General features: G+C 43.5%; 1 protein-coding gene across 1 annotated transcript in view; it reads right to left on the bottom strand.

Moving 5' to 3' along the window:
- Positions 1–22,432, bottom strand: part of blvra (biliverdin reductase A) — a 45,060-nt gene that overhangs the window by 5,365 nt on the left and 17,263 nt on the right. Inside the window, exons 2-6 of the mRNA XM_055656803.1 lie at positions 20,548–20,675; positions 14,458–14,577; positions 8,918–9,015; positions 6,468–6,575; positions 2,433–2,604 (exon numbers count right to left, since the gene is read on the bottom strand). Coding sequence (XP_055512778.1) covers positions 2,433–2,604; positions 6,468–6,575; positions 8,918–9,015; positions 14,458–14,577; positions 20,548–20,666 — 617 coding nt within the window. The 5' untranslated portion in view covers positions 20,667–20,675. The remainder of the gene's footprint in view (positions 1–2,432; positions 2,605–6,467; positions 6,576–8,917; positions 9,016–14,457; positions 14,578–20,547; positions 20,676–22,432) is intronic.

Here is a 22,432-nt window from a genome sequence, read left to right as displayed (position 1 = left end):
TATTCTGTATGCCTACTTTGAAGAAGTTCTCCTCCTCTCTCCGGAGACAGTTTCACAACCTCCTCTCTAACTGCACACCCTCTGTGATCCCCCTGCCCTCCAACTGTACGACCACATCCTTACCCAGACTCGATACCACAGCCACATTTGCTTCCTCGGGGCCTGCCTGCGCCTCCATCCGATATATCCTCATATTCTATTGCTTACCTACACAAGTTCTTTTCACTCTCTTGAAGAATTTACAGTGCTTAATTAATCTAGCAATCCACATTTTGGGGATGTGTGCGGCAACCAAAGCACCCAGAAGAAACCCAGGCAGTCATGGGGGAACGTGCAAACTTGGTGCAAACAGCCCCTGAGGTCAGGATTGAACCTTGGTATCTGATATAGCAAGCCACCTCAACTTTTCAATTTTGGCATTGTAAACTACAAGTTTTTGCTCTTCAAACCACGCATGACATGCCTTTCTGCCCACTACTTTCCCATTAAGAATGTCCTGTAGATTCCATTTCTGAAGAAAATGATGTTTTTTTTTTAAATAGCCAAATATATCCAAATAACAAACTAATCCCATTCACACAAGAATTCACAATCTAACATGATTTTTAAATCTGTCATTAATTAATTTGCCAGATGGAAGGAATTTGATGTTTAAATCCCATAAATTAATCTAGAAACATCCACTCAATATAATCAACATTTTAATTTTTTTGCACAATACCTGGGACCAAAACTAAAATTTAGTATAAAAATATTGACCATGGGTCAACAATAACACAAAACATAGACGATTTAGATGCTCTTATGACATGATTGTCCAAAAAAAAGAGCATGTAAATCATCTTGCAAGTGGGTTTTTCTGGAACGCGATCGATTGGAACGTTGCATTTGCGGTGAATTTGAACTCCATATCAGCAGGAAAAACACTGCCGGTTCGTATGGGGCCCAAATCACATTTTCGCAACGTAAAATTAGATTAAAGCCATACCAAGAAGCAAGTTTATATGTAAAATAAATGATTTACCCTTTGTTTTGTCCCGTTCTTGCGATCCGACACATTGTAGGCGTTGAAGGCGTTAGAAGTCGCATTTTATTTTAATCAAATTATTAAATTGTCTCGCGATTAAAAAATATATATAAATAAACACACATCGGTAACAGAAGTCGGATCGATTATTCTTCAGCAGCTAGCAGCCCGAGGAAATCCGCCTCCGACAGGCAGGAGAAAATGGCATTTTAATCCCACCCACCCCCCAAAGGCGCCAAAGTCGTGCACACGGCCAGTGGCAGAACTGCAGCGCCGCTAAAGGTAAGTTTTGTAACATTGCTATTTTAAGGCACCTTTAAGTACAGTACAATTTCTACATATCATAAAGCAAACAACTGTAGTGCATAATCAGTGGTGAATTAAGATTACACAATCTTTAATCAAGCATTTTAATCTTTTTAACGTTGAAGCTTAGTCTCTGAATCAAAAGATAGTACAGCACTCTACTGCACTAAGAGGTAGCATGACTTGAAATTACTGATATCCATCTTTCACTGTTGGTCCTTGAATACTTCCATTGACTTTCAGCTATAATTTGACAGAAGCATACCCTTTTACAGATATCATTAGTTCTTATTTTGCCTCTCTGGAGGAATTTGGGCAATGCTTTCCATACTGACCTTTCTGTTCTGGGCCTCCTCCACTGAAACAGTGAGGCCAAGTGCAAACTGTAGGAACAGCACCTCATATTCTACTTGGGTAGCTTACAACCCAATGGTATAAACGTTGAATTCTCAATTTTTAGGTAACTAAACCACATCTCCTTCCTCTTCTTCCCAACTCCCTTTATTCCCCTTCCCTCCCCTGCACCCCACCTAGACTTGCACCTATTTTCCCCCCTCCAATTCCTTCCTCTAGCTTCACAATTTGTAACTCTTCGATCATTTTGTCTCATTCCTTCTGCTTTTTCATCTTTGGTCTTTGTCCAACCATCTGCCCATGAAAACCTCCCCTCACCTATATCCACTTTCTACTTGCCAGGCTTTGTCGTGCCCATCCTCTCTTCTAGCTTTCTTTCCACGTCCTCTACAATTAGTCTGAAGAAGGGTCCCAACCCAAAACAATCCCTATCCATGTTCTCCATAGATGCTGCCTGACCGGCTAAGTTACTCCAGTACTTTGTGATATTTGTTCTTCTGTTAAATTTTACTGATTGTATTTTGCCCTAATGTCTTGTGTTTGTTGCAGTCATGTTCTTTTCATTCTCTTGCAGAATTTGTGTAATTTATGTTTTATATGTTACCCGTCTAGGTGCGAGTTATATCTGTACCTCACCGTACTTGTGCATATGCCAATAAACTTGCCTTGACAAATCTCTAAATTTCTACTGCTTGCTGTAAGTAGAACTAAATATTGTCACACGACTGATATCTGAATTTCTAACCTGTTATCTTTTGTGTGTAAGTGTGCTGTCATCTTCCAGTATTGTTGCTTTAGATCCTCACTGAGTGTAGCAGATTTGAATGTGAGTTCGCCAAACAAATCTATGAGCCAAGTCAGACGGGCTATACCACTGAAGGCAGGGAATCCGTTGTGTTGCCTATCCAAAGGTCCACCTAGAAGATAATAAGGATTTTTAATGCCTTTGCTTTGCAACGACAATACTTTTCAAATGTAAGCAGATAAATATAATTTGATAAATATCTTCTTAAAAACAATTGGAGACACGAGACAGCAAATGTTAGAATCTTGAGCAGAGAACAACTGTTGGAGGAACTCAGCATCCGTAAAGGGAAATGAACAGATGATTTTTTTAGGTCAGGACCCTTCCTCAGGCTGATGAAGGTCCCGACCAGAAATAATATCTGTCGATTACCCTTCACAGATGCTGCCCGATCTGCCGAGTACCTCCAACAGTTGTTTTTTCTTAAAATCAGGGATGCTTTCAAAGGTTTAGTTGCCGAAAATATAAATGTAGATTTCAATAAACATAATATTCATATTTAAATGACACTGAAAAATTAAATTCTTAGTCAACAGGGATTAAGCCATGGCCAAGGATCTTACTTTTATCACAATTGGTGTAAAATTAATAGGAATTTCAAAAATCTCGATGTTTCTTCTCTATGATGATGAGCTGGGATCACTCAATGACATGCATAAAGACACAAAGTACGAGAGTAACTCGAAGGATCAGGCAGCATTTTTGGAGAACTTGGATGGGTGACGTTTTGGGGTCAGGACCTTTCATCAGAAGAACTATCCTGACCCAAAACATTGTCTTTTCATGTTTCCCAGAGATGCTGCCCAACCTGCTGAATTACTCCAGCACTTTGTATCTTTTTTTGGTAAACCAACATTTGCAGTTCCTTGTGTCTATGATTCGGATCTTATAAACCAGAATACGATTAAGTCACGATACTTCAGTGCTGTACAAAAGGCATGTGACATTTCTTGAGGGACTGTCTTACAGAGAAAGAATTACCTACAGACTTGTCCATCTGTTATGATGATGTTAAATTTGTATGACATTATATGAGGAGGAATAATACAGTAAACTAAACATGAGAAGAGGTTCAGGCAAAATTTCCTGGTGTTCTAGCTAACATCTATCCCTGCAAAAACATCACTTAACTGCAATTTACCTACCACTGAATCTATATATGAAAGATCCGGCGGGCTTCCAAGGATTGGAAAGGTGTTATAAGAATGCAGATAATTTGGTACTTATGGGATGATTTTGAAATAAATGATGTACCCAGAATTAGATGGTAATAATTAGCCCTTTTCAGTCAGGATGCAAAGTGCAAAGGCTTTATTTTCAGCCACAAAAGGATTCAATATTATAGTTTCCAATCATGGAAATGAAAGAATATCCTACAGTTGGGTTCTCCGATAGCATTATTTAATCTAAATCGTACTGGACACTATTTTTGTGTGGAATAAGAGCAAAATGATATTAAAGTACAGGGTACTGTAATTTGAAAAAGAATAACTAAACTCACATGGGTCTCTTACACACTTGCATGAACACAATCATAGTCACACAGTGTGGAAACAGATAAGAATTTTATTTTTAAAGTTTGAAATCTACATTATACAGCTTTCCTCTTGTATCAAATACACCTTACAGCCCATTTTCAAAAATGTGGTTCAATTACACTACACTGAAATATAAAAGAATCAAGTGTTTAAGAAGGAACTGCAGATGCTGGAAAATTGAAGGTACACAAAAATGCTGGAGAAACTCGGCGGGTGCAGCAGCATCTATGGAGTGAAGGAAATAGGCAACGTTTTGGGCCAAAACCCTTCTTGGCACTGAGAAGTTGCCGTTGCAATGGGAGGATGCTCCGAAATAGCGGTGCTCCTCCAATTTCCGGTGGTGCTCGCCTGGCCATGGAGGAGACCGTGGAGCTGAGCCACCGGGAGGTCAGGTTGGTCGGACCGAGCGGAGGTCGTCAATGGGTCTCACCTGCGGCTCTGGGTCAGCCTCCGAGCTCCGGCCGTCCGGGGTCGCCCGCCCCGTGCGCCACCACAGGCTGGAGCTCCGAGCTCCGGAGTCGGGTCGCAGCCGTGCGCCACCACAGCTCTCCCCGCTCCGAAGCCGGCCAGACCCACGACGGTAAGTCGGCAGGCTCCGCGACAGGCAAGTCCCAGGTCGTTCCGGTTGGAGGTCGCTCCACGGTGCAAGGCCCCATCGACAACGGAGACCCGACAGGGAAAAGGTCGGGTCACCCGTACAGGGAAGAGATTTAAAAGTTCCCCCCCTCCCATATATACACAGCTAAAAACAATATAAAACCACAACAAACTATACATTCAACGGGACAAAAATAAAAAAGACAGACGGACTGCAGATTGATTAATGTGGCGTTGTCTTGTTTAATGAGACACCAAAGACTGTAAATACTGCAGTTTGGAGATAGTAATTATAGGGCCTGTCCCACTTGCTCACAAATTACGCGACCTCATGGTCGCTTCAGGCGTACGGGCACCGTTTGGCCGTGCGGGGCCGGTCCCACTTATGAGGGCGGAGGGGTATGGCGCGTTGTGCGGGGATGGTCGCGACATCGCGCGGGGCTCCGAAATTCCTGCAGTGACCAAAATCTTCGCGCGCCAGAGGCCTGTCGGTACGCACACAGGTGCATTGCGGGAGTATGCAGCATCTTGACGGCGTACGCAGCGTCTTGACGGCAAACGCCTAGCGCGTGGCGTTGCGTGATGAGGTCACCGCCTGAAGCCAATCCATTATTCTCATTTTAATCACACAGGCAAAGCTCTAGCCTGAATATCTTGACTGACTGCTTCAGGCAGCCACATCCATCCTCACTCTTTATTGTTAATTAAGTGTCATGACCCGAATTTGTGAATTTCTCAATATCTCTCGTGTTGCACCCAGTTGATGAGAATTTTCAACCTCAATCCACCACTTTTCAAAGCCATCCCACAGTCCACAATAACAGCTCATTTTGGCCTAAACCAAATCACCAATACAATTTCCAGTCCAAAATGCCGTTGCTTTTGTGTGAATGAAGTGAAGGCTTGGTGCTTAGAAGTGCATATCTGAGGTTTATAACAACACGTTTATATGTGTAAATGACGTCACGTGCGAACTTCGCGCGACCTCCGCTTGGTCGCGACATACGCACACAATCGCATGCAAGTGGGACAGACCCTTAACTGTTGGTTGAAAGTGGGTGAAGCAGCATCCCTAGTGGGTGAAGAGCGAAAAGGATAGTTGGCATTTTGGATCGAGTCCTTGCATCAGGATCCGTAATGAATTCCTCCAGCATTTTTTTTCTCCACTACAGCTTGCAGGTTTGGTTTAGTAAAAACCTTCCATTTATTATATGACTTTTGTGCTAAAGTATTTTACAGTCAAAAAATAAAATTCATTAAAGAAGTTATTGATCTTGTGTAAAAGCCAGTTAGCCGATGCTGTCTCAATTTAAATATAGGGCATTCACTAGTGTTATGAACACTAGGACAGAGCAACCTCAATAGTCCTTCGTTATTTTATTTTCCTCACCAGTCAGACACACAAAAAAAAGCATGGCCAACATGTAGTTTACTGAAGAGTTGAGAATCCTCAACTGAATTAAATGGTAGAAAACGAAAAATGCTAATATTTACTCTTATAATATACTCCTTTTGTGATCTTAGAACATTCTAAAGTGTGGTAAAACAGTGGAATGGTTTTGATATGTACAAATGCAAGTCCCTTCATAATTTTGGTTGAAAATAATAAAATAATATGCATTTGTAACAAGCTTTACAACACTTCCTTACCTATTGTCACAATGTGGCAGAATAATCTGTTGCAGACGGAGGGAGCTCTCTTTACATCAGCTATCATCTTTAGTAAATTAAACGGACGCGTTAATAGCACAATTTGTGGAAGCACGTTTTTGCACCTTTTCATATCATCATGTTAATTTATGCTGCTTTTCAGGTGCAGGCATTTGGTTATTATGGCTACCTGTGAAATGTAGAGTACCCTCCATCAGCTCTTTTCCGCTCACTGTTTGTTTTAACAGATTGTACTCTGCTGTTAGTAGTTCTATGTGCTCCACATGTAGAATCTTTCCTGCATTTCAGAAAAAAAAATCCATAACATCAGCCATTAAAAGGCATACAAAAGTTACTTTTGACACACTTTTGATTTTCTACCAGTTAATCCCACCTGGCATTAAATACGGAGACATTGTAATGTTCTTTGAGCTGATCTCCAGTTGGAAATTAGTAGTTTAAGTTATGTCAAAATGATAAATGTGCATTGAAGGCAATAAATGTATATGTCATATTTTACTGTATTCAAAATGTTATGGGGAATTCATTCTTTAGATGATACAAAACAATAAAAATAATGTACAATACTCTGGATTAAATCTGTACAACTACAGAAATTGGGTGAAGAGGTCATTCCCCTGGGTTTCATAATTACACCTCACAAGGAGTGCATCAATATGAAAGTAATGGACTATGTGTGTTTTAAAATCTTCCCTAGTCCACTCCCCCATTATTAGATTTTCTTTGTTCAACATATATTCATGGGAGAAATGTTTTAATTGGAAAAATCTGATGCAATGTGCACCTCAATGTGTGTGCCCACCACATCTGTTGATTGCAAGTGATTGGGCGTGGCCTGAATCACAGGTTCCTCTCGATAGTTGTGGGGAGGAAGGCAGTTCCCCAGGAGACCAATGTCCCGTTACTTTATTACATATCTATTGTTCCACTTCCTGCATCCCATTTCCATAATTTCCCCTACCCCCTTCCTTCCCCCTCATTTTTCCTGACTGATCCACTACCAATCAAACCAGTCTAGCAAACCTGCTACTGTTTGTGGGGGGGTTTTAATGGTTTTAATGGAGAATAAAGCACAGTAATGATTTTTCAAGCAAATGTTCCCCAATTTGAGACATTCCTAATTTTCGGTTTCTATCAAACATAGCAATCATTTGTATTGTTTAAGAAGGAACTACAGATGCTGGAAAATTCAAAAGTAGACAAAAAAATGCCAGAGAAACTCAGCGGGTGAGGCAGCATCTCTGAAGAAAAGGAGTAGGCGACGTTTCGGGTTGAGACCCTTCTTCAGACTGATGTCGGGGGGGCTGGAAAAAGAAAGGAAGAGGCGGAGACAGTAGGCTATGTGGGAGAGCTGGGAGGGGGAGGGGAAGGAGGGAGAAAGCAAGGACTACCTGAAATTAGAGAAGTCGATGTTCATACTGCTGGGGCTGTAAACTACCCAAGCGAAATACGAGGTATTGTTCCTCCAATTTATGCTGGGCCTCACTCTGGCAATGGTGGAGGCCCAGGACAGAAAGGTCAGATTCAGAATGGGAGGGGAAGTTGAAGTGCTGGGAAACCGGGAGATCAGGTTGGTTAGTACAGACTAAGTGGAGGTTTTGGGTGAAGCAGTCGCTGAGCCCACGCTTGGTCTCGCCTATGTAGAGAAGGTGACACCAACGACAGCAAATGCAGTAGATGAGGTTGGAGGTGGTGCAGGTGAACCTCTGCCGAACCTGGAAAGACTATTTGGGTCCTTGGATGCAGTCGAGGGGGGAGGTAAAGCAACAGGTGTAGCATTTCCTGCGGTTGCAAGGGAAAGTACCAGGAGAGGGGATGGTCTGGAAGGGACTAATTGACCAGGGAGTTAAGGACGGAACGGTCTCCACAGAAAGAATAAAGGGGTGGATGTGGCCAGTGGTCGCATCTCGCTGGAGGTGGCGAAAGTGTCAGAGATTATATTTTGGATGCGCTGGCTGATGGGGTGGAAGGTGAGGACATGGGGTCTCTGTCCTTGTTACGAGTAGGGGGGTGGGGAGTAAGAGCAGAGCTGCAGGATATAGAGGAGACCTTGGTGAGAGCCTCATCTATAATAGAAGAGGGGAACCAACGTTTCCTAAAGAATGAGGACATCTCCGATGCCCTGCACTGGAACGCCTCAACCTGGGTGCTGGGTGGGAAGAATTGTAGTCAAGATACCCGTGGGAGTCAGTGGGTTTGTAGTAGATGTCGGTCATTGTATTGAGAAATGTATGCAAAATTAAATTGCTTCAATGATGTAAAGAAGTAAAGTGCACTGGATTAGATCTGTATATCTTCATTGAAAAACATATCAATGCTGTTATTGTTGCTGTCACATGTTCATTTTTTCAGTAAAAGTCTTTCATAATATAATTATAATTAAATATGGTTATTTTTCTATTTTCCCCAACAAGGTGAGAACAAGGGATGAATTAAATATTAAAATTAATTCAAAGACCAGCCTCCAAAGGACCCTGGTTTTCAAAATTATTTTATCCACTAAAATATAAATTGCTGGAAGAACTGTTCAATCTCTGGCACTAACATATTTCCAATTGTTAGTCACTGCAATCCAGTCACTACTAACACTATTTCACTACAACTATTTCATTAAATTACCTTTGGCATCAGCAAGATCCCACAGTTCACCGGCAGCAGCCACTGAGAGTGCCATTGGGTATTCCACACAGACATGCTTTCCCGCATTCAGAAATTTCCTTTTTAAAAAAAAATGAACATCAAATAAACAAAATTGCATGATTATTTTGGGAACAAACTGAATCTAGCACGAGTCATATCATCTTGAAAAGAAAGATAATGATGACCTTATCCCTTTATCGAGTGAATGATCATCTTGTGATCAAAAAGCATGGAGCAACAGCGAAGGGATTCAGTTACTTGAGGAGAAGATTAAAACAGAAGAGGATGATGGGCCATTCGAGAATCTTCAATGGTTCAAACTGGCCTGCTTTTTGTTATTTATGAGTTTGCTCCACTCATATCTTCAAACTAAATGGCCTCCGACACAAAACGATAATTGTCATTTCTCTCTAGATGCTGCCTCACCTGCAGTTTGTTTTTTGCTCACGATTTTAGCCCCCCCGCCCCGTCAGAGTTGTATGTTCCTTTATGGGTCGTTATGGGTCAATAGACAATAGGTGCAGGAGTAGGCCATTCGGCCCTTCGAGCCAGCACCGCCATTCAATGTGATCATGGCTGATCATCCCCAATCAGTACCCCGTTCCTGCCTTCTCCCCCTATCCCCTGACTCCACTATCTTTAAGAGCCCTATCTAGCTCTCTCTTGAAAGTATCCACAGAACCGGCCTCCACCGCCTTCTGAGGCAGAGAATTCCACAGACTCACAACTCTCTGTGAGAAAAAGTGTTTCCTCGTCTATGTTCTAAATGGCTTACCCCTTATTCTTAACCTGTGGCCCCTAGTTCTGGACTCCCCCAACATCGGGAACATGTTTCTTGCCTCTAGTGTGTCCAAACCCTTAATAATCTTATGTTTCAATAAAATCACCTCTCATCCTTTGAAACTCCAGAGTATACAAGCCCAGCCGCTCCATTCTCTCAGCATATGACAGCCCCGCAATCCCAGGAATTAACCTTGTAAACCTACGCTGCACTCCCTCGATAGCAAGAATGTCCTTCCTTAAATTAGGGGACCAAAAATGCACACAATACTCCAGGTGTGGTCTGACTAGGGCCCTATACAACTACAGAAGGACCTCTTTGCTCCTATACAAAACTCATCTTGTTATAAATGCCAACATGCCATTCGCTTTCTTCACTGCCTGCTCAAGAGTCAAGAGTCAATTTAATTGTCATTTGGACCCCTGGAGGTCCAAACGAAATGCCGTTTCTGCAGCCATACATTACACACAAATAGACCCCAGACACAACATAACACATTTAACATAAACATCCATCACATAGCTGTGATGGAAGGCCAAATAAACTTCTCTCTCCACTGCACTCTCCCCCCCCCCCCCCGATGTCAGACTCAAAGTCATAGCCCCTGGCTGGCGATGGCGATTGTCCCGCGGCCATTAAAGCCACGCCGGGTGGTGCGAGGTCGCACACTGGGTCTTGGTGTTGGAGCCCCCGGTGTGCGCTCGCAGAGTCCGCGGCCATTCCAGCCGCGCGGGGCAGTGGTGTCAGGCCCCGCTCCAGGAGCTCTTCGACCCCCCGCAACTCGGGCGGGAGAAGTCGCCGCCGCAGAAGCCCCGAAAAGCGGTCTCCCTCCAGGGAGCCGTGGGCTCCCGGTGCCGTCGTCCACAGACCTGTAGAGAGCCTCCGACTCTCCGGCAGCAGCAGCAGCAGCAGCAGCAGCAGCAGCAGCAGCAGCAGCAGCAGCAGCAGCAGCAACAGCAGCAGCAGCAGCAGCAGCAGCAACAGCAACAGCAGCAGCAGCAACAGCAGCAACAGCAGCAACAGCAGCAACAGCAGCAACAGCAGCAACAGCAGCAACAGCATCAGCAGCAGCAGCAGCAGCAGCAGCAGTGCTCCTCCACCGCTCCGGACTCGGCCAGCTCCGCGACGGCAACGGTGAGTCGACACCTGAGTCCCCGGTCTCTTCCTGTTGGAGGCCGCTCCTCGTTGCGGCCTCAACGACGACTGAGACCCGACGAGAAAAGGTCGGGTCTCCAGTGCAGGGGGAGATTCAAAAAGTTTTCCCCCCCCCCTCCCACCCCACCCCCACCCCCCCCCACACACACCCACCCCAACAATAACAAACACTACATAAAAACACAGACAAAAATAATAAAAACGCGGACAGGCTGCAGAGGCCGCTGCTGGCCAGAGCCGCGCCGCCTACCGGAGGTACCTGCTGTACCTGCATGCTTACTTTCATTGACTGATGAACAAGGACCCCCAGATCCCGTTGTACTAACCCTTTTCCCAACTTGACACCATTTAGATATAGTAATCTGCCTTCCTGTTTTTGCTACCAAAGTGGATAACTTCACATTTATCCACATTAAACTGCATCTGCCATACATCTGCCCACTCACCCAACCTGTCCTAGTCACCCTGCATTCTCATAGCATCCTCCTCACAGTTCACACTGCCACCCAGCTTTGTATCATCTGCAAATTTGCTAATGTTACTTTGAATCCCTTCATCCAAATCATTGATGTATATTGTAAATAGCTGCGGTCCCAGCAATCGAGCCTTGCGGTACCCCACTAGTCACTGCCTGCCATTCAGAAAGGGACCCGTTAATCCCTACTCCCAATACCATGTGCCCTAATTTTGCCCACTAATCTCCTATGTGGGACCTTATCAAATGCTTTCTGAAAATCCAGGTACACTACATCCACTGGCTCTCCCTTATCCATTTTCCTAGTTACATCCTCAAAAAATTCCAGAAGATTAGTCAAGCATGATTTCCCCTTCGTAAATCCATGCTGACTCGGACCGATCCTGTTACTGCTATCCAAATATGCCGCTATTTCATCTTTTATGATTGACTCCAGCATCATCCCCACAACCGATGTCAGGCTAACTGGTCTATAATTCCCTGTTTTCTCTCTCCCGCATTTCTTAAAAAGTGGGATAACATTAGCTTACCTCCAACCACAGGAACTGATCCTGAATATATAGAATATTGCAAAAATATCACCAATGCGTCCACGATTTCTAGAGCCACTTCCTTAAGTACCCTGTGATGCAGACGATCAGGCCCTGGGGATTTATCAACTTTCAGTCCCATCAGTCTACCCAACACCATTTCCTGCCTAATGTGGATTTCCTTCAGTTCCTCTGTCACCCCAGATCCTCTGGCCACTAGTACATCAGGAAGATTGTTTGTATCCTGCTTGGTGAAGTACCTGTTCAACTCATCTGCCATTTCCTTTTTCCCCATAATAAATTCACCTTTTTCAATCTTCAAGGGTCCAACTTTGGTCTTAACTAATTTTTTCCTCTTCACATACCTAAAGAAGCTTTTACTATCCTCCTCTATATTCTTCACTAGCTTACCTTCGTACCTCATCTTTTCTCCCCGTATTGCCATTTTAGTTATCTTCTGTTTCTCTTTAAACATTACCCAATCATCTTGCTTCCCACTCATCTCTGCTACGTTGTACTTCTCTTTTATTTTTATACTATCCCTGACGTCCCTTGTTAGCCACGGTCGCCCCTTACTCCCCTTGGAACTGATCCTGCACCTTCTGCATCTCCCAAAAATATCTGCCATGTTGTCCCTGCTAGGGTATCTTTCCAGTTAACTTTGGCCAGCTCCTCCCTCATGGCTCCATAGTCCGCATTATTCAACTGCAACACTGACATCTCCAATTTACCCTTCTCCCTCTCCAATTGTAGATTAAACTTGACCATATTATGGTCAGTACCTCTAATGGCTCCTTAACCTCAAGTTCCTTTATCAAATTCGGTTGATTACAGAACACTAAATCCAGAATTACCTTCTCCCTGGTAGGCTCCAATGCAAGCTGTTCTAAGAATCCATCACGGAGGCATTCCACAAACTCCCTTTCTTGGGGTCCAGTACCAACCTGATTATCCCAGTCTACCTGCATGTTGAAATCTCCCATAACAACCGTAGCATTACTTTTGCAACATGCCAATTTTAACTCCTGATTCAACTTGTGCCCTATGTCCAGGCTACTGTTTGGGGGCCTGTAGATAAGCCCCATTAGGGTCTTTTTACCCTTACAATTCCTTAGTTCTATCCATACTGACCACATTTCCTGTTTCAATGTCACCCCTTGCAAGGGACTGAATTTCATTCCTCACCAACAGAGCTACCTTTGTCCACTTTTGCCCACCCGTCTGTCTTTTCGATAGGAGATATACCCTTGAATATTCAGTTCCCAGCCCTGGCCCTCTTGCAGCCATGTCTCTGTAATTCCTACAACATCATACTTGCTTGGTGTTTTTTTGAGGAGGTGATTGATCCGGATAAGGCAGTGGATGTTTTCTACATGGATCTGATAAAGTCCTTCATTTTGGTTGGTGCAGAAGATTAAGATGTGTGGAAACCATGGTTATTTGGAATTTTGCATAGGTTAAGGGAAACCAGATAGAAATATATAAAATGATGAGAGACGTAGATAGGGTGACCAATCAGAACCATTTTTGCAGGATGGGAATGTCAAAGACTAGAGGGCATAGCTTTAAAGTCAGAGGATGACAATTTATTTAACAAAAGGGTGTCTGGAATGCACTGCCAGAGTTGGTGGTGGAAGCAAATACAACTGTGGCATTTAAAAGGCTTTTAGATACACTGATGGATATGTAGGGAATGGTGGGATAGGGATCATGTGAGGAGAGTAATGCGGCATCATGTTCACCATGGACATTGTGGGCTGAAGTGCCTGTTGCTGTGTTGTACAGTTGTATGTTCTTTGTATTGCCTATTTTTGTTATACATTTACGGTACAGGCAATCCCTTGTCACAGAGCGGGCGGGTTTTCCTTTCGAGATAACGGTCCAAATCACAATTTTCCATAAACGCAAAGTCGTATCATCTACACATACATTTACACTGTAAGTTGAAAAAAAAGTTTGCTTTTTTCATGCAAATTCAGTTATTTTATTCTGTATCTCAACTTTTTGGGTAGTAAGTTGCAAATTCTGAAAAAGTGAATTTCCATTACATGAACAGGTTCCATAATGGAATTAAGAACGAGAGGAACTAAGAAATAACAAAAATCAACAGTAGGTGGTGACATCTGTAATTCATTGTCTGGGTGTGAGAAGCAGAAAATCTTTTTTAAATATTTGGACGAGCACTTTACATATTGTAACTGCAGGTCACTGAACACAAGCTGGGCAATGGAACAGATTGGCTCAAGCTGGAATATAGAACAGTATAGCATTGGAACAGGCCCACAATCTGTGTCAAACGTGATGCCAAATTAAATTAGTCTATTCTGCCTTTTATAATTTAAGCACTCAACGTAGAAGGATAAACAGATGGAAATACAATGTGGGAATAAATGGAAAAAAAATTATTTGAGGGAGAGGGTAAACAAGATTTTATTTATTTTGAAGCAACCAGATTAATTGCAGAATATGTTCTGGTCTGCTGCCTTCATCAAGGTAGTACAGAGCATTAAAATGGATTCCTGTCTCACTAATGTGATTAACCGAGACACAACTTCGCCAGCTACCTTCTTCCTCATACCTGGTGTATTCTTCATGGAACGAATTCTCCAGACAGATGATGGCAGCTTGTACTTGATCACTGAGCAGGGCTTCATCCAAGGTGATCTGATCCACGTGCTCTATCTTGCCCAATGTCCGCCTACAGAGTTGAAGGACAAAGCACAGCAATTACTTTAATCCTAGTTTAGAGGTACAGCATGGGCACAGGCTCCTTGGCCCACTGAGTTCGTGCCACCAATGATCACACATTCACCATTGCTTTTAGTAAAGAATTTGGGTGATGGAGGCAAGGAGATCAAGACTTCACACCGAGCAACAAGCTCATCTTCTTTCAAGCCACAGTGATCCTTACCCTCTAACAATATCGGAAAATATAGACATAGAAGGGCAGGCAAAGTAGTGGAGAGGTACCATGAATGCCATCACCACAAAACCCTTCCCATAACAGAGTTATGCAACAGTCCACTATAAACCCACTGGCTCCCATGGCTATCTAGACTACTCTTCTTCCCACCCTGCTTCCTGTAAGGACTCCATCCCCTATTCCTCCGTCTACGCCGCATCTGCTCCCAGGATGAGGTGTTCCACACCAGGGCATCGGAAATGTCCTCATTCTTCAGGGAACGGGGATTCCCCTCCCCTACTATAGATTAGGCTCGCACCAGGGTCTCTTCCATACCCCATAACACTGCTCCCTCTCTCCCCATCCCCCCACTCGCAACAAGGGCAGAGTCCCCCTAGTCCTCACCTTTCACCCCACTAGTCGTCACATACAACAAATAGTCCTTCATCAGTTTCGCCACCACCAACGTGACCCCACCACTCGCCACATCTTCCCATCTCCCCCCATCTGCTTTCCGCAAAGACCGCTCTCTCCGTAACTCCCTTGTCAATTATTCCCTTCCCTCCCGCACCACCCCCTCCCCGGGCACTTTCCCTTGCAAAAGCACGAGATGCTACACTTGTCGCTTTACCTCCCCCCTCGACTCCATTCAAAGACCCAAGCAGTCATTCCAGGTGCGACAGAGGTTCACCTGCATCTCCTCCAACCTCATCTATTGCATCCGCTGCTCTAGATGTCAGATGATCTACATCGGTGAGACCAAGCGTGGCGATCGTTTCACCGAACACCTCCGCTCGGTCCGCAATAACCAACCTGACCTCCCGGTGGCTCAGCACTTCAACTCCCCCTCCCATTCCGTATCCGACCTTTCTGTCCTGGGCCTCCTCCATGGCCAGAGTGCGGACCACCAGAAATTGGAGGAACAGCACCTCATATTCCGCTTGGGCAGTCTGCACCCTAGTGGTATAAACATTGAATTTTCCCAATTCAGTTAGACCTTGCTGTCTCCTCCCCTTCCTAGCTCTCCCTCAGCCCTCGGGCTCCTCCTCCTTTTTCCTTTCTTCTCCTTCTTCCCCCCCCCCCCCCGCCCCACCCTCCATCAGTCTGAGGAACGGTTTCGACCCAAAACGTTGCCTAATTCCTTCGCTCCATAGATGCTGCTGCACCCGCTGAGTTTCTCCGGCATTTTTGTCTACCTTCGATTTTCCAGCTTCTGCAGTTCCTTCTTAAACAGAATTAAGCTATTTGGCTCAACTCATCAATGTCTACATAAGCTAGTCCTATTTGCTTGGGATTGTCCCATATCCCTCTAAACCATTCCTAACCATGAACCTATCCAAATATCCTAATCAGCAAAACTAAGGAAACCATATTTATATTTCCTCACAACTTGCTAAGAGGCTATTTGGACCAGCAAGGCTATATTGGCTCTCACAACACCTCCAACAATTTCATTTTCCTATTTATTTCCTTATAATCTATTCTTAGTCACCCATTAACCCCCTTTAGATTTTCCCAAACCCCACCATCAGGGGTACCACAACAGGAGTAATTTACAGTTGTCAATGAACCTAACAATCTGCATGTCTTTGGGATGTAGGAAGAACCAGAGCTCCCAGGGGAAACACACATAGTCAAAGGGAAAATAGATAAACTCCAATCGTCAGGACTGTATCTGTGTCACTGGAATTACCAGGAGGTAGCGCCAGCTGATATGCCACTGAGCCATCTCGCCCCAACCTTCAGGAGGGAGATGAGCATATTTCTGCCTTGATCTCACTATTAAACAGGTGGATAGCAAAGTAACTTAAAATACTGTCCAAAGCCACTTTGGTCTCCTGGGTTAGTTTTAAATACCTTATGGATCAATTTCTGAGTTCCAGTTTCCTCCCATGTCCCAAAGATGTGTGGGTTTGTAGGATAATTGGTATGTGTAAATGGTGTAGGGAGCAAACAGGTCTGTTTGGACTCAGTGGGCTGAAAGGTCTGTTTCCAAGCAGTATTTCTAAAAAGAAAATTGCTCCAGGACTTTATCTGTTTTTGTTTGTCATTCTAAAACTAAAGTTTAAAAAGTCTTTGCTAGAATCGACAGAAAAAATGAACAGCTTTTTCCACCAGGACTTTTCAAAGGGAAGTTAGAATAAATCGAAATAACCAACCAAAGATTAACAGTGGAAGATAGTAATGTTCATAGCAATAAGAAGCAAGGAAGCAGGGATGTAATGCTGAGGCTTTATAAGGAACTGGTCAGATCACATATGAAGTATTGTGAGCAGTTTTTGGCCCCATATCTGAGGAAAGATGTGCTGGCATTGGAGAGGGACCAGAGGTGGTTTACGAGAATGATCCCAGGAATGATTGAGTTAATATATGAAGAGTGTTTGATGGCAATGGGCCTGTACTTGCTGGAGTTTAGGAGGATGAGGGGGACCTCATTGAAACTCACCGAATAGTGAAAGGCCTGGATCGAGTGGATGTGGAGAGGATGTATCCATTAGTGGGAGAGTCTAGGACCAAAGGCCGTAACCTCAGAATAAAAGGACGAGTGGAACCTCTGTAAAATGTATTTGCTGCAGTGCATTTGGGACATATGTGGCATGGCTGGGATGTACCTTGGTTATCCAGGGTCTTTGTTCTGTCCAGGGTTTCCTCAGCTAAGTGATCTAATCACATCAGCCTCAGAATAAAAGGATGTACCTTCAGAAAGGAGATGAGGAAAAATGTCTTTAGTCAGAGGGTGGTGAATCTGTGGAATTCATTGTCACAGACGGCTGTGGAGGCCGTCAATGGACAATTCTATGTAGAAAACTGACAGATTCTTGATTAGTAAGGGTGTCAGGGGTTATGGGGACAAGACAGGAGAATGTGGCTGAGAGGGAAAGATAGATCAGCCATAATTGAAGAGCGTAGTAGACATGATGGGCCAAATGACCTAATTCTGCTCCTATAACTTATGAAGATTACACTTTAGACAACTTGATTCAAAAGACAACATAACAAAATCACAACTAAATAGGCCAGTCAGAACGTTCTCTGAAATAACTGAACTGAAATCAGCAGGACTAGGACTTTTGATCTCGGTCTCCGAAAGTTCACGTTCCCACTGCAGAATGATGCTCAAACATGGGTAAGTTTAATTAAGTCTTCTCCCTCTCAGTTGCACATCTGCTGCATCGTGGGCTTGATTTGATCATTATTTTCAGAACTCTTAGAATGATTTATAGAATGCATTGCAATTAGTGCTTTCAATACAGTATAGCAGAATGCGAGTTGTGAGCTCAGCTCCTTTAAAATGGAAGGCCAGAGAATGTTTCCAAAAAAACATTGTGAAAATAGGAAGGCAAGTTGTTGTGTTTAAGGAAATTTTGTACTAAATGCAGAGCCTCTTCAGCAAATCCTCCAACTCACAATTGAGCAGAAACTTAACTAGACCAGCCATATAAATATTGTGGGTACAAAAAAGGGAGGTGGGTGGATACCCTACAGTGGGTGACTCACTCGTTGACTCTCAAAGACAATGCCTCCTAAAATGTATAACTTTTCAGAAAACATAGAAACATAGAAATTAGGTGCAGGAGTAGGCCATTCGGCCCTTCGAGCCTGCACCGCCATTCAATATGATCATGGCTGATCATCCAACTCAGTATCCCGTACCTGCCTTCTCTCCATACCCCCTGATCCCCTTAGCCACAAGGGCCACATCTAACTCCCTCTTAAATATAGCCAATGAACTGGCCTCAACTACCCTCTGTGGCAGAGAGTTCCAGAGATTCACCACTCTCTGCGTGAAAAAAAGTTCTTCTCATCTCGGTTTTAAAGGATTTCCCCCCTTATCCTTAAGCTGTGACCCCTTGTCCTGGACTTCCCTAACATCGGGAACAATCTTCCTGCATCTAGCCTGTCCAACCCCTTAAGAATTTTGTACATCAGCCTCAGAATAAAAGGATGTACCTTCAGAAAGGAGATGAGGAAAAATGTCTTTAGTCAGAGGGTGGTGAATCTGTGGAATTCATTGTCACAGACGGCTGTGGAGGCCATCAATGGATAATTATATGGAGAAAACTGACAGATTCTTGATTAGTAAGGGTGTCAGGGGTTATGGGGACAAGACAGGAGAATGTGGCTGAGAGGGAAAGATAGATCAGCCATAATTGAAGAGCAGAGTAGACATGATGGGCCAAATGGCCTAATTCTGCTCCTATAACTTATGAAGATTACACTTTAGACAACTTGATTCAAAAGACAACATAAAAGACAACATAACACAGAAGGACAAGGAAAGCAAGTGCATACAAACAAGGCTATCTGCATGTCCTCCTCAATTTGGACATCATCCTATCTTGAAGATATATTGGCAGTCCTTTGTCATCACTAGGATTAAATTCTGGAACCCCCTCCAAAAAAGGCAAGAAACATTTTCTGTTATAAATAGGGACATGCAAGCAGGTTTTGAAGCATACCCAGGCAGAAGGGGCTGCAAAATATAGGTGAAGCAACTGAAGCCTGCCCACCCCAAAACAAAGCATAGATCCTATACACATTGCGCTTTCTTTGAGGAGGATTGTTTCCATTTTCAACAAAAAAAAACCTCTTATCTTTCAAGAATCTCAGCCATAACTGCAGTAAATAAAGTATTTATTTACTTTGTAAGCAGTGCCTGATATGTCGTTACTCACTTCAAGTGTGCTTCTGATGCACAAGGCAGAAAAGCAGAGCAAGGTGAAAGAATAGGTAGTGCTGGAGGTCATTTTATTCTTAGTCTGGAAGCCGGTTCTAGACTTGTCAGTCAGCACATTGGTGTCCTTGTGCACATCACTGAAAACCAACATGCCGGTGAGGCACGTGATTTGGAATGCAAATGCCATGCTTGCCGTTTTACACCCTTTTTACCCATGTAAACCCCTTTTTACAGGAGGTTTAGACTATGAGTAAAGATGTCCTCTTATCAAAATTATATGTGTCCTTACTAAAGTTTTGGTTTACATACCTAAAAAATGACATATTTGCTATTGTGGACATGAAGCAAGGATCGAGTAGTCCCTGATTGAATAGAATAGGCCTATATTCTCAAAAGATTAGAAGAATGGGAGGAGATCTCAATAAAATCTACTAAAGGGCCTGATAGACTAGACAGAGGGAGAATGTTCCTTTGATTGAGAAGACTAGAACCGGGTTTACAGTCTGAGAATAAGGAATGGAGATTGTGGACAAGGGTGAGGTGATTTTTTTTCTCCACTCAGAGAATGATGAATCTCTGGAATTCCACACACTGAAAGACTGAAGGATTGACAGATTTCTGGACATTAAGGGATATGGGAACAATGCAGAAAAATGGCAATGAGGTAGAGGATCAGTGATAATCTTGATGAATGATGGAGAAGGTTCAAATTCCTGCTCCTATTTCTTATGGTCTTGCTTGAAGTATTGGCCTCTAGATTTATGCTGCTCTCGTAAAAGCCATGGGCACATTAAGTGTCACTATTACACACTCATCGATCATGTCAGTTGTCTAAAGCTGTTCTTCTGCACCCAGGTGTTTGCTGTTCCCTGGTGACGGACCCAAGGAAGGAAGGGCAGTGGGTTCCATCATTTGCCTATCATAATTGTGCCCGGAGATCGCTGGAATGCCTGAAGAATTTTAACCCATGATTTAAGCCAAAGTCACTTAGATTGGAACCATAACTGACAAAAGTAGTTCGAATTTAGCCAGAGCATACCACAATTTTATGCTTTGGCTGTGGTTAGTTTATGGTCAATAGTTCTTACCTGGAGACAAAGCCAATGAGTTTCAGATTTTCTGAGGGACTGTTAGGCATTGGGTTCAGGAGGTCACGGATCCGAACTCTGCCAGCGATCCCAATTCCAACTACAACAACACCCAACATTTTGATGCCCTAAAAATAAGCACAAGATCATAAAGCAAGATTACTTTTGTGTCCTTGTTACATCAAGCACATTACTCTCAGGAGAAAATATATAACATGATACATTTGTCATGTTCAGTCACCTGTTGTTCAACAGTAGAAGATTACAAATTTGATTCATCACAACTGCAAATTTTTTATAATTATCACTGTATATTTCACAAAGGCACAACCATTCTGACAGAAGGGCTGTGACATGAAATGTTAATTCTCTACCAATGCTGCCTGACCTGCTGCATATTTCCAACATTTTTTGCCCGATATCATTCAGCATTTTTTAATTTTCACATGCAAAGGGGCAGTCTGTTATATCTGCTGACACTTAGATCTTAATCCTTATTTCAGTCCCTTTATTTCACAAATTGGGAGAAGTGATGGTCTCCTATTAAAATTAACTGGCACAGCTTTCTAGTTTTATCCAACCTACCACTCTACGCATAGAATGAAGCAAAGACATTGAAGACTCACTGGAGTGTGGTAGAAAGGCATTATGGTGCTGTACTCACAGTAAATTACACACTATTCAGGCGGCTCTGATCTTTGTAGCACTTAGTCCTCGCTTCATGAAGTTAAAGTCAGGAGTTTGTTGACCACACTCGTTATCAAGTGGTCGGGGATGGTGAGTGATGGTTAATGTAGAGGGATCGGGATTGGGGAGAGTGGCGGAAGCCAGTGACTTTTCACTCTACTCACCACTGAACAGACACTGGCGATTTAGGATGGGATGGGGATGGAGGACGCGTAGTTGCTCCTCGGGGATGGAATAGGGGGAAGACTGGTGTTGAGCTCGAGGTGGTGGTCAGGGGTCAGATGTGGTTTGTGAAGGAATTAGAAACAAGAGATAGACAGGAGGGAGTCACCGGCCATAACAGGCTGCAAGAGGCGTCCCCCAAGACATAGGGGGACATCGGGTCATGGGACTGCAGCAGCCTGGGGCTTACCTGGATCGGGGACACTCCAGTACTTCCAACATGCAGTGAGTGGTGAATCTGTGGAATTCTCTGCCACAGAAGATGGTTGAGGCCAGTTCATTGGCTATATTTAAGAGGGAGTTAGATGTGGCCCTTCTGGCTAAAGGGATCAGGGGGTACGGAGAGAAGGCAGGTACAGGATACCTGTACTGAGTTGGATGATCAGCCATAATCATATTGAATGGCGGTGCAGGCTCGAAGGGCCAAATGGCCTACTCCTGCACCTATTTTTTATGTTTCTATGACATGTGGGCCGGTATTTGGACTTTTCATTGTAAACGGTGCCAAAAGATGGCAACTGTGCATGTGTGGGTTGTGCAAAAGAATTTTGCTGCAGTGCATATGTGATAAAAAGAACCAATGAACCATAAAATACTGCAAGAATTAATTTCTGTTATTCGGATTGCCGTAATTCAAGGGTCACCTGTAATTATTTATTTCTCAAAATTGATAATACGAATAATCTTGAATTTGGGACATTCCCATCAATTAAACATCAGAAACCTCAAGGATTAGAGGACTTACCTTTAAAGTGAGAGGACCACAGTTTAAAAGAGGGCAAGTTTTTTTTTACACTGTTGTTAGCGGATGCCTGGAACGTTCTGCCAAGAGTGGTGGTGGCAGCAGATACAATGGTGACATTGTAGAGATTTTCAGTTAGGTACATTGATATGCAGGGAATGGAGTGATAGGGATCACATGCAGGCAGAGGAGATTAGTTTAACCTGGCATCGAGTTCGGAACATATATTGTGAG

Source organism: Leucoraja erinacea, chromosome 2 (assembly GCF_028641065.1).
Source record: "Leucoraja erinacea ecotype New England chromosome 2, Leri_hhj_1, whole genome shotgun sequence".
NCBI classification, from domain to species: domain Eukaryota; kingdom Metazoa; phylum Chordata; class Chondrichthyes; order Rajiformes; family Rajidae; genus Leucoraja; species Leucoraja erinaceus.
Note: the sequence above shows the minus strand (reverse complement) of the source record. Positions and strands in the feature narration are given on the sequence as shown.